A 13254-nucleotide genomic window follows, 5' to 3' on the forward strand; every position below is an offset into this window, starting at 1 on the left:
AGCTCCACTGATACCCAACTTAGATGAGATCTAAAAGCCACCTCGTTAATATAACAAGACACTTTTTTTTTTTCTTTTATCGTTTAGGAAATTCCAAGAGTTTTAGGAGCTCTGTGTCAGAAACAGGGACCAAGAACAAATACATACTTCTTACTATAAATCATAATACTGCAGATATCTTTATCAGTTTGAAAATTTCCCTTATATTCTAAATGTGTTGTTAGTTTTCATCATGAATTGGTACTGAATTTTGTCAAATGCTTTCTCTTCATCTATTGAAACAATCATATTTTGGGGCATCTGGGTGGCTCAGTGATTAAGCATCTGCCTTTAGCTCAGGTCATGATCCACGGGTCCTGGGATCAAGCCCCACATCAGGCTCCCTGCTCAGTGGAAAGGCCTGCTTCTCCCTCTCCCACTCCCCCTCCTTGTGTTCCTTCTCTCACTATCTCTCTGTCAAATAAATAAATAAAATATTTTAAAAAATAATATTTTCCCCCTTTACTCTGTTACTATAGCACTAACCATTTTACTCTCTCAAATTACAGCAGATAATTTTATGTATGTTTCTAGATTGGTTTTTCTAAAATTTTAAGGAGTTCTGTTTTCATGAAGGATATTGGTTTTTCATGTGTCTTCCAGTTTTACTATTGGGCCTGTGATTACCTCATAAAACTAAGAAATAATCCTTTCTTTTCTATGTTCTGTAAGTGTAAATGTTTGGTTAAAACAGTATAAACATTTAAGCCTGAGTCATTTTTATGGGAAGGATTTTGTTTAAGGATTCAAGTACTTTTGTGGGTGCCTGGGTAGTTCAGTTGGTTAAGCATCTAACTCGATCTCAGCTCAGATCTTGATCTCAGGGTCATGAGTTCAAGCCCCACATTGGCTCCTTGCTGAGTGTGGAGCTAATTTAAAAAAAGGGAAGAGGCACCTGGGTGGCTCAGTGGGTTAAGGCCTCTGCTTTCGGCTCAGGTCATGATCCCGGGGTCCTGGGATTGAGCCCCACATTGGGCTCTCTGTTCTGCGGAGAGCCTGCTTCCTCCTTCTCTCTCTGCCTGCCTCTCTGTCTGCTTGTGATCTCTGTCTGTCAAATAAATAAATAAAATCTTAAAAAAAAAAAAAGGGAGGGGGAGGGGGGCATCTGAGTGGCTCAACAGGTTGAATGTGGGATTCTTGATTTTAGTTTAGGTCATGATCTCTACAACATGTGGTAGGTTGGGCTCTACCTCAGCGTGGAGTCTGCTTGTCCCTCTCCTGCCTCCTCTGCCCCTCCCCTGCTCCATGAGCACACACACTGGTTCTTCCTCTCTATCTCTAAAATGAATAATTTTTTAAAAAAATGCAAGTACTTTAACAGATGAAGGACTATTCATATTTTCTATTTTATCTTGTGTTAGTTTTTGTATATAATTTTCAAATTGCTCTTTTCTTCTGAACTGTTAAATGCATTGGCATAAATCTCTCCTTCATATTACCTTATTCTTTTCATTCCTGTATGCTTGTAGTGGTATTGCTTCATTCCTTTCTGTTACAGATAATTTTGTTTTCTCTTTTTTGTGTATGCTAGATAGAATTAGCTAGGAGGTTAGCAATTTTGTTGCTATTTTAAAAGAAAGTCATTTTTAGCTTACGTAATGTCCTCTGTTGTTTTCTATTTTCTATTTCTTTGATTTCTGTAGCTATCTGCAATATAGCCTTTCATCTACTTTGGCTTTATTTTCTCTTCTTTATTTTGCTCTTCTTTTTCTTCCTCTTAAGATAGAATCTTAACTCATTGATTATATATCTTTTTTTTCCTTTCCAATGGAAGTGTTTAACACTGTAAATCTTTTCACTAATCACTGATTTATCTGCATTCCTTAAATTTTGATATATTTTTTATTTCTACACAGATTGAAATGTTTTCTAACTACTTTTAGACCCAGGTGTTAATAGAAGTAACATTTTCTTTTAATTCCCAAATATTTGACATTTTGCTGAGTATCTTGTAGTTATCTTTATGTCATTTTATCATGTTTGCATTATTTGTAGCATGCTTGTAAATAAACTTTAAAAGTTTAGTAATGTTATATATATATTTAAAAATATAAAATAAAATTTAAATCAAAAAATTAAAAATATTACTTTCTGACCCATTTCAGCGGGTCACTGTGGAATTCCAGAGCTCATTGTGAATGGTCAAGTCATTGGAGAAAATTATGGATACAGAGACACAGTTGTTTATCAATGTAATCCTGGTTTTCGACTGATTGGTTCTTCAGTGAGAATATGTCAACAGGATCACAATTGGTCTGGTCAGCTCCCATCCTGTGTGCGTAAGTAAGCATGACAGAAGTAATTAGAAGCCTCTGGTCTCATATAATTACCAATATTTTTTTTAGGTAAGATACACATATATAAAACAATCCATAAAGCCAAGAAAGTTTTAGGGTGTCTTACTATTTATGTTTTAGCATAAGGACAAGAAATTAAGTTCAGCTATACTAGTATTTAATATGAATATATAATATTTATAAATGCATATTCTTATATAGAAGGTATATTTCTGACAAAATTTAACTAACAAGAATTTGATTTTCTGAAATCACTGTGCAGCAGCATCAATATTATCATGATGTGATATTATGAAACTTTTTGTAGTGAAAATACTTTGGATAATTTTTTCCTAATAATTATGATGCTATAGCTGTCACATCAAAATCAGATCCTAATGGAGTGTAATTAGTGGGGAAAAAACTTGTACGACATGATATGAAGAACTACTGTTCTCATTTCAGTTCCATTACTGATCATATGAGCTAATGCAGGTCATTTAATCTCTCTAGTCTTTAATTCCCATATATATAAAGTGAATGGCTAAAGGTATTTATAATTATCTTTCCTTTTTTTTTTTTAAGATTTTTTATTTATTTATTTGACAGAGAAAGAGAGATCACAAGTAGGCAGAGAGGCAGACAGAGGGGGAGGGGGAAGCAGGCTTCCTGCTGAGCAGAAAGCCCCATGTCATGCTCAATCCCAGGACCCCCAAGATCATGACCTGAGCCTGAGCTGAAGGCAGAGGTTTAACCCACTGAGACACCCAGGCGCCTCTATAATGATCTTTCCTTTTAGCTTCAAAATCCATATTATTTTTAAATGCATGAAGATTACACATCTGATGTAATTATATTTTTCATAAAAGTTTATATGAAATATTTAAGATTTATTTAAAATTTTGTTTTACAGCACTCTTTTCACTATTTTTTTAAAGTTTTTAAAAAGATTTTATTTATTTATTTGTCGGAGGGGTGAAGAGAGAGAGCAGAAGCAGGGGGAGCGGCAGGAAGAGCGAGAAGCAGGCTTCCTCTTTGAGCCAGCAGACTGATGTGGGACTTGATCCCAGGACCCTGAGATTGTGACCCGGTCCAATCCTAAGGCAGAAGCTTAACCATCTGAGCCATGCAGGCGTCCCTCTTTTCACTATTTTAAAATATATACAAAAATGTATAACAATATGTAATTTGGAAATTATTTCAATAATATCTCTCACTGGTTCAACAAATATCTATCTTAACTTTTAAGTGAATTTACTTATTAACTCTCACATGAAAAATAAGTGGAATATAAAATAAAAGTTTTTTGTTATTATATTTTAAATATTGTTGCTGTGCTTTGTGGTTTCTGTGTATGGCATGGATTTTCCCATTGTGCATCTAATTTTGACTGTAATAGCACAAAAATAAGAATAGAGTTGAATATTGATATCCAAACCTTTTACTTATTTATTTAATTTACTTATACTTTTACAAATTCTTTTATTTTATTCAATCCACTGAATCTCCACCAACACACAGTGTTTCATATCACAATCTATCTTATTTTGGACAAGGAAGGCAATTATTAATGTATTCCTTATTTTATCTTTCTCCCAATCATTTCCATCCACAATTACTGACATTTATATTAAAATTGGTGTTAGAAAATGAGAATAAACACTGTAAATAAGCTGTAATTATAGCATCATATGATCACACTATAGAGATTCTGGAGGCTTCAGATAAATAATGCATGGGACTTTTAGCATGGATTTGCAGGAAATACTTCATTTAGTCTGTGACTAATTACATCCATATTTATGGATTCCATTGTCACATTTTTATTCAAACAACATATATTTATTGAAATTCTAGTTTCACAGGAAATATTTCCAGGTGTTGAAATTTAATAGAATAATAGACCATAGAGTTAATAATTAATATTGCTTTTCTAAGGGGGAGTGTGTGTGCACACACCCATGTAGGCATGTGCACATGCGACTGCAGATAGACTGATGATTTAAAGTCAGCACATGATGCGTGGGTCTGTCCTAGATTTTTTCCCCTTTCATTTATATTCAGGCATAGCCAACTAATACCACTGTTTTTCTTGTTGAATAATTGAGACTATAAAAGAAAATTGGTCCTTGGGGTAAAACTGGTTTCTTTATTGATAATTTTAACAAGAATAAGATGCAGTTAAATTTCCAAGTGAGTAGGTTGACATTAACAATACAGCTGAAAAAATAATTGCTCTTGGGTCATTTCAAAAGTACTAAAAATGACTGTGGTTTTTCGCTGTGCCCAATTATGAAGCACTATTACTGGAGTTGCTCTGATTATAATAGAGTGAGATGATGCAGTGAAACAGTTCACAGAAATACAGAGTGTTTGGGAAAAGCCTAGCACTAAATACAATCTAGAATAGAACTACAGCCCTAAAAACATTTAAATAATTTATATGATACATTATTTCTAAGCAAAATTGTGCTAAATTACTGAGTTTCAATTATGAAGAAAATAAACCAGTACAATTGACAGGTTTACAGAGTGTTAGTAATGGTATCTCAGAATAGTAAGGAGAATGCTACTACATCATGCATTATTTTTATTGTTTATAATATATAGCCACATTAACATTTCAAGCACACTTTGTTTGACAGTGTACTCTTCATAAAAATTAATTGTATAAATAACATTAAACTATTTCAAAATTAAATACAACACACTGCCTTTATGGACCTTCAATTCTTAAACTTGACTAGAAAAGGGAGATAGGTTCAGTTTCATTCCTTTCTGCTTCTTAACTAGTGACATGAACTTGTCATTCCCAGATTTCTTCAAATTTCAGTATTTGTCTGGAAAACAAAACAAAACAAAACAAAAAGAACAAAACAAAACAAAAAACAAAACCCAAAACAAAAACAAAATAAATGGAGGGAGGGAATAAAAATGTCCCATGAAACTTTAAACATCTCTGCACCACTTGCATGCTTGCATGAAATGATCACAATTATAAATATGTGTCTCTTTACTAATATAATATTTTTATTCTATTAGACTATTTTGGCATTCTAAATTGTTCCCTTGCAAGAGCAAAATTACTTTAAATATATTTTCACATAGAAGTGGTCTTCTTTCAGTGTTGTTTGAAATGATTAAACATAACTCTCATGTGATAACGGATAACCAAATATTCTGCTTTGTGCTTCTCCTCTCCCCCACCCATTGCTAATAGCGGTTAGCTGTGGTCACCCTGGTAGTCCAATTTATGGAAGAACAAGTGGCAATGGATTCAACTTTAATGATGTGGTGACATTCTCTTGCAATATTGGGTACATTATGCAAGGGCCAACAAAGGCACAGTGCCAGGCCAATAGACAGTGGAGCCATCCTCCACCAGTGTGCAAAGGTAAATGTCTAATTATATTCCCGTTAAGGGCGTGGTAATAATGGGTATTTGTAAACATAGATGACAATATTTGAAATAATTTGGGCAGAATAATAGAACGTTTTCAGCTAATAAAAAAAAGGGTTTAATATTGATGTTCTCTCATTAGCTAGACTTTCCTTTTTCCTTAATTTTTATCTTATGTTCTTAAAAGTTAAAATTAACAGGTTTTATATTTTGGGGGGGGGGCTTTAAAAATTTTGAGTTAGTCAACATCCAGGTTAATATTGGTCTCTGGAGTAGAATTCAGTGATTCATCACTTACATACAATACCCAGTGCTCATCACAACAAGTACCCCCTTTTATACCCATCACCCATCTAGCCCTTCTCCCACTGACCTCTCTCTGTCAACCCTCAGTCTGTTCTCTATTCTTATGGTTTGTTTCCCTCTCTCCTTTTCTTTCCCCTGCCCAGATATTCATGTGTTTTGTTTCTTAAATTCCACACACGAGTGAGATAATACGGTATTTGTCTTTCTCTGACTTACTTCACATAGTGTAACACACTGTAGCTCTATCCTTGTTGCAAATGACAGGATTTCATTTTTTGGTGACTGGGTAATATTCCATCTCTCTCTCTCTCTCTCTCTCTCTCTCTCACACACACACACACACACACACACACACGCCCTCTTGTCTTCTTTATCCATTCATCAGTTGTTGGACGTTTGGGCTCTCTCCATAGGTTGGCTTGTTTTTAATGTTGCCGCAAACATCGGAGTGCATGTACCCCTTCAAATCCATATTTTTGTATACTTTGAATAAATACCTAGTAGTGCAACTGCTGGATCGTAGGGTAGTTCTATTTTCAACTTTCTGAGGAACTTCCATACTGTTCTCCAGAGTGGCTGCACCAGTTTGCATCGCCACCAACAGTACAAGAGGATTCTCCTTTCTCTGCATCCTCACCTACACCTGTTGTTTCTTGTGTTAATTTAAACCATTCTGATAGGTGTGAAATGGTATCTCTCTCTCTTCATGGTTTTTATTCTTATTTTCCTGATGATGAGTGATGTTGAGCATCTGGTCATGTGTCTGTAAGCCTTCTGCATGTCTTTTTTGGAGAAGTGTCCATTCATATCTTCTGCCCATTTCTTAACTGGATTATTTATTTTTTGGATGTTGAGTTTGGTAAGTTCTTTATAGATTTTGAATACTAACCCTTTATCAGATGTCATCTGCAAATATTTTATCCTAAATAGTAGACTGCCTTTTAGTTTTGTTGATTGTTTCCTTCACTGTGCAGAATTTTTTCATCTTGATGAAGTCCCAAAACATTATTTTTGCTTCTTTCCCTTGCCCCTGGCAATGTGTCTAATAAGGAGTTACCAAGTTTTATTTTAACTGCTTAGCTTTATTATCTTGTACTTATTTTATTGCTGCATATAAAAAGTCATTAAGATCATTTTACTTGTGGCTTACTTTATAATTTTTTGAAAGATTTTATTTATTTATTTGACAGACAGAGATCACAAGCAGGCAGAGAGGCAGGCAGAGAGAGAGGGGGGGGAAGCAGGCTCCCTGCTGAGCAGAGAGCAGGATATGGGCTGACCTCAGGACCCTGAGACCATTTAAGCAGGGACTTAAACCACTGAGGCACCCAGGCACCCTGGTTTACTTTATAATTAAGGGAACTTACCTTTGACATTTATTTTTTCATATTTTTGGAGAGACCAAGTCCTCATTTACTGTGATGCCAACACTGGGGGTTTCTTTATTGATTTTTCTATAGAAATAAATTAAAGAGATTTTTGTTGTTTTCCCATTTGCAAAGAGGTATGATGTATTTTACATTGTCTGATAAAATACAACCAAATTACATTTTTCTACATTTTTAAAAATATTTTATTATTTATTTGACAGAGATCACAAGTAGGCAGACAGGCAGGCAGAGAGAGAGGGAGGGGGAAGCAGGCTCCCGCTGAGCAGAGAGCCTGATGCTTGGCTTGATCCCAGGACCCTGGGATCATGACCTGAGCCAAAGGCAGAGGCTTTAATCCACTGAGCCACCCAGGCACCCCGATTTTACTACATTTTTTATGGTTTATAGCTTAAGGTATCATTCTTTATATCCGTTCTCAGTGCAATACTTAGGGAGTTACTATTGTTCAGAAGTTTTTGCAGAAATGTTTTCCTTTTTTTTCTCTTTTCAACCACACGGATTTCACTTCATTATCTATGTAGCCCATGCATTTATTCCTGGAATCTTTGGTTTATTTGATTAAATTTACCTTTGAAACTTCATTTCTAATGGAAATCTATGTAGGTCTATATATACTATTCCAAACATAACTTTGAATATTTGTCATTTGTTTAGTGGTGAACTGCTCTGACCCTGGAATTCCAGCCAATTCCAAAAGAGAAAGTAAAATAGAACATGGAAATTTCACCTATGGCACTGTGGTATTCTACGACTGTAATCCAGGATATTTTTTATTTGGATCTTCAGTTTTAATATGTCAACCAAATGGACAGTGGGATAAACCTTTACCAGAATGTATCAGTAAGTAGATAATGTGAATTCTTCCTTGACAAAATGCCATGGAAGCCACACGGATATTTTTTGTCTTATAAATTATCTAGAGGTATATATTAGAAGGATCTTATTTATAATTATTACATTAATTTAATTTTTGATTTTATTATTTCACTTTTTGAAACTATAGCCCCCTACATTCTGTCAATTTAATGCCTGAATGCTGTTTTTTATTAATATTAATGTAATTCTTTGAATTTGAGCTTTGATAAAGCAGATAGAATATGAAAAGCAACATCTGTTATATTCTCTGATATTACCATCCCAGAAGAGGCAGTTACATTTTAATTTTCTTTTGTACTAATATTTTAAATTTCATTTAAGGCAATATTAGTCTTAATGTAAACATCTACCAGGGCTTTAGAATATTTAAGGATTTAGACAAATGTGTGACTTAAATCTTACTGATTTAAACATTTATCATATTACAGACACATAGACATATAAATGCAGTAAATGTTGATACACATCATCTTTCAAGTCAGTGAACATTTGAGTGCATTTTGTCATATGCTGTGTTGGAATTGTAGAATATAAATAAGATAAATTATAGCAGATATGCATAAAATTAACATGTATAGCAAGGAAATAATTTTGTGAGAACATAGAGAACTGAACATGAATTTGAAATATTCAGTTAGTTATTTAATCTCAACTATAGCTATGTCTCAAAAAGGTGATGAATCATGACAAGAAAGAATAACTTCATAGACTGAAGGAGTAGTGTGTCAAGAAATCATTGTGCAAGTAATTTTGGGTTTTACTAAGTTTCTAAATTATAAAATCATCTCATGATGATTTTTTACTTAAAGGTAATTTATGTTTATATATTTTTTTAAATATTGTGACATCATTCATGCACTAATGAAGAAACAAAACTTCATGCCCTGTTCATTAAGTTTCAGCTTCTGTAGCAAATAATTCAATTGTTGATCTTTTGCTTAAACATCATTTTGTTTAAAATGTATTTCACTTCTTTTTGTAGACAGTCTGGTCTCATAGTTGACTGTTTCACTTACTTGACTTCATGTGGCTATAGCATTCAAGTTAAAAATCTTTCTTAAGACACATAAACATGAACTTCTTCAGGTTTTCTTAGCTCTTATACTTTTTGCCTTTATGTTCCATAGCATCTCTGGTAGTGTGCAAAGTACTCAAGGGTTTTATTAAGTTTATATCCCTTTATGTGCCATTTAAAATTCTGGAGTCATATTGCACTCAATATTTTTCCAAGTTATAACTAAAAGACAGTACACAGTTACCAAGCTACCTCTAGGTTATAAAGAAAATTTGACATGAGGTGATATCTGACTCTGCTATATTTTGTAGTGTTTTAGGTAACAAGCCACTGAATATTTTCTTTGTACAGCATGATTTATTCTTTATGGGTTGGGAAAGGGATTATTCTAGACTGCATTATTAGATTGTGTGTCACATATCCATCTTCATTCCTTTCCTTTACCTTCAAAATTCTTCCCTTTTAATTTCTGTATGGGCTTATTTTGAATCTTATAAGCATTGTAGGTCCTTGATTGTCCACATTACTCCTCTCTCTAACTTGCATATCCTTGTCCAGGCACATACATACTTTAAACTCATGCACATATGTATATAAACACACACTCACCACCCCCATATGTAACAGACTTATACTCACTCATTTATGCTTGCTTACAGTGTTCCCGCTAAACAGTGGTGAGAGGGTTAACAGGATTGTTTATGTAACTGTAACTTCCATTTTATTTTTTAAAAGCCAACTTTCACATGGATTTTTGACTTCTGGAGGCTAGGTATATTTGAGTAGATAGTTTACTTCTTATTTATTTTATAGAACATGGTGCAGGTTGTTCGATAGGAGATATAAAAAAATTTTATATTCAATAATTATGTATTGTAGTGATTGACTGTGGACACCCTGGCGCTCCTCCTAATGCAGTCCTGTCTGGTGAGAAGTATACCTTTGGGTCCACTGTTCACTATTCCTGCACAGGAAAGCGCACCCTTCTAGGCCAGTCATCAAGGACTTGCCAATTAAATGGCCATTGGAGTGGATCACAACCTCATTGTTCAGGTACCTCTTAGAAAATTGGACAATGTGTGTTGGAGGGTACACTATTAGTGTTATTATTACTAGGAATATATACACAAAATAATAAAAAGAGATACATACATTTTTTAAAAAATCTCATGAGAGAGGCTATAACATAGTTTATACATTTGTTGGAACACTTCTTAAGGCAATATAAATTCAGAGCACAAATTAATACTCATCTTGTAGATGATAAATTACAGGTATATGTTTTGAGCTGTGTTGTAGCTAATGTAAATAATTAACTGATTTTAGGATGCTACTGTGTATATTGTGCTTTTGTCCATTAAAATGAACTGTTCTGTTTTAGTAGATACAAAACCTTATTTCAAGATTTTCGGTTAGAGTTCAGTTCTATTAAACTTTCTACACAATCAATTAATTAATAGAATAGTTTTAAAATAAAGCCCTAAATGTTTTTATAAATTAAACTGAGTCAAGTTTTATGAAAGATGTTTATCTATCACTCCTGAGTTTCTATAACCCCAATAGTGTTATCATATAATAAATGAATATTGAGCTTATTTAAAATTAATAATTTGTGGAGTATTTGATAACTCTTCTTTTCAGCTGTTTAAGCTACTGCTTTTCTTAAAAAATATCAAATAAGTTTTAGATCGGTGTAGTTTCCCTATTTGATACTACTTATTATATTTGTTTTTACCCATCAACTAGAAGTTGGTGCTTATTTTTCTACCTGTTTTTATTTATATATTGCCCATTATTTTTATATTATTTTATCTCTGTGGAAATCATGTTGATGACTTACTAGAAGTTGTTGTACATTGTTTTCCTTTTAGGAGTAAAAGTTTTGAAATGGTTACTTATCTCCTTGTAACTACAATCTCGTTGTAACTAGTGGTTAATCCCTGTGTACTGACTGCTTGGGACTTCAAATTTAACTTAGAGATTTGAAAAAAAAAAAACTATTACTTCTAATGTTACTATAAAACTGATATTAATGAGAATTAAAACTCTTATCTTTGAGTAACTCATAGTTAACCCAGATAACCAATTATACATAAAAACGTAAACTTAGATGCATACATCCCAACTTATTAGGAAACTGTTACTGAATTGCAAGAAAAAAAATGCACATAGATATTTAAAAGTGAAGTAGTGATCTTAAAGTTTCGTGATCTTAAAGTTTTGTATGAGTAATATTACATCACATGAAAATGAGGAGTTACAAGGAAGGATTTCAAATATACCGGGCATATCAAACAAGGCATCTGTACAGGCAGCATTTTTAATGTATATGTCTTCAACTTTGTCTCTCTCTTTTTCCTCTCCTCTCAACATGTAATAATACTGGGGCAACTATGATGATAATTATTTAAGATATGATAAAGGGACTGAATAAATCCTTAATACTAAAATAAAAAGATGAACACCTAGTCATGAACAAGGAATAAATCCTTATTAGTAATTTAAGCCAGACTTTTCCATCTTTGTTTATAACTTATTTATATATTTTCATATTGGAAAAGATACAATTAATTTATCTTTGGTCATTGGACATTGGTACAGAAAGTCAGAGGGTGAAGTTTTGGGTTACTGGTAATACTATATTGTAACATCTACATTTTCCAGCACACTACAGTTGTGATTTAACAAAAAAGGATTTTCAGCAATTAGGAAATTCAATGTGCAAATTACCAAGTCTAGTTTTTAATTTTAGTTTTTATAAACCTGTTGTCATTTGAGTTCCTAGTACTATCAGTTATAAATTTTCCATTAACTTGTTAACCAGGTTTCAGAAATACTAATGAAATGACCTTAACTTGTTTAATAGGCCCAAATATCAATACAGAAAATAACGCCATACTCTGCACAATTTTCTTTTTCATTTAGGCTTTTTTTTAATGCCTAGAGTCAGATGGGAAATATGAATTATGATTTCACCCAGTTTGTCATATTAAAATATAGCATGCACAAAAACAAAAGCCTATAAGACTGTTGGACTAAATCATGAACATAGGAAATGTTTAATGAAATAAATTGACTTAAACTGTACTGAATTTCAGGTGATGCTACTGGTACATGTGGGGATCCAGGTACTCCTGGGCATGGTTCTAGACAGGAAAGTGATTTCAGAACCAAAAGTTCTGTACGTTTTGCTTGTGATAGTGGTTATATCCTTCATGGCTCAGAAGAAAGAACATGTTTAGCCAATGGCAGTTGGACTGGAAGACAACCAGAATGCAAAGGTAATCTAAGCAGAAACTAAGTATATGGAAAATGTTGCGATTTAATGTGTATGCAATTTCAGTTGGTTACTACAGTTGAAATAACTCCTGCCCCATTCATCCTGTACCCAACCTTAGAATAAAGGCATCATCTTATAAAAGAGCTATGATAGGTAATCATTATAAAAATTATCTCTCATGAGCTATATATGCACAAACACTTCATATCATAACAAACATCTCAATTCGAAAAGTTAAAAATATTTGCTAAAAAGGTTTATTAGTCCACCTTTATCATAGACATAATAGACATTATATGGGGAAAATAATTGTTCTTAACATTGCCTCAAGATCGTTTAAGTTTTCAAGAAAAATATAGAAAGATGCCTAAATATATATGGGATTTTTATTTATATAAGACAGTTACTAGTAGCTAAAATCCTTAACATTTTTAGTGTTTGAGTACGATTGTTCATCATTCTGACTAGCTCGGAGGTAACATAATTAAATCTTTACCAGATTGACTAGAAAATGAAGTGTTGCTTAAAAATTATCCTTAAATTTAAATTGTTCTTTTTGAGATGACTTTAGTGCAAATACTAAACTTGCAAAAATATTTATGAAATTTACTTGATGTTATACCAAATGTATTGGTTTTATAAATAGGAAATAATTAGCAATAGAACCTTCT

The 13254-nt window shown here is 33.1% G+C and overlaps 1 protein-coding gene across 2 annotated transcripts in view; it reads left to right on the forward strand.

Annotated features, from left to right (window-relative positions):
* CSMD3 (CUB and Sushi multiple domains 3) overlaps positions 1 to 13254 on the forward strand; it is a 1244673-nt gene that overhangs the window by 1178218 nt on the left and 53201 nt on the right. For both annotated transcript variants that reach the window (XM_059165746.1, XM_059165745.1), the window contains 5 exons: positions 2145 to 2318; positions 5536 to 5709; positions 8067 to 8252; positions 10183 to 10356; positions 12402 to 12584. In XM_059165746.1, the coding sequence (XP_059021729.1) occupies positions 2145 to 2318; positions 5536 to 5709; positions 8067 to 8252; positions 10183 to 10356; positions 12402 to 12584 (891 nt within the window). The remainder of the gene's footprint in view (positions 1 to 2144; positions 2319 to 5535; positions 5710 to 8066; positions 8253 to 10182; positions 10357 to 12401; positions 12585 to 13254) is intronic.

This window comes from Mustela lutreola, chromosome 3 (assembly GCF_030435805.1).
Source record: "Mustela lutreola isolate mMusLut2 chromosome 3, mMusLut2.pri, whole genome shotgun sequence".
Lineage (NCBI taxonomy): Eukaryota > Metazoa > Chordata > Mammalia > Carnivora > Mustelidae > Mustela > Mustela lutreola.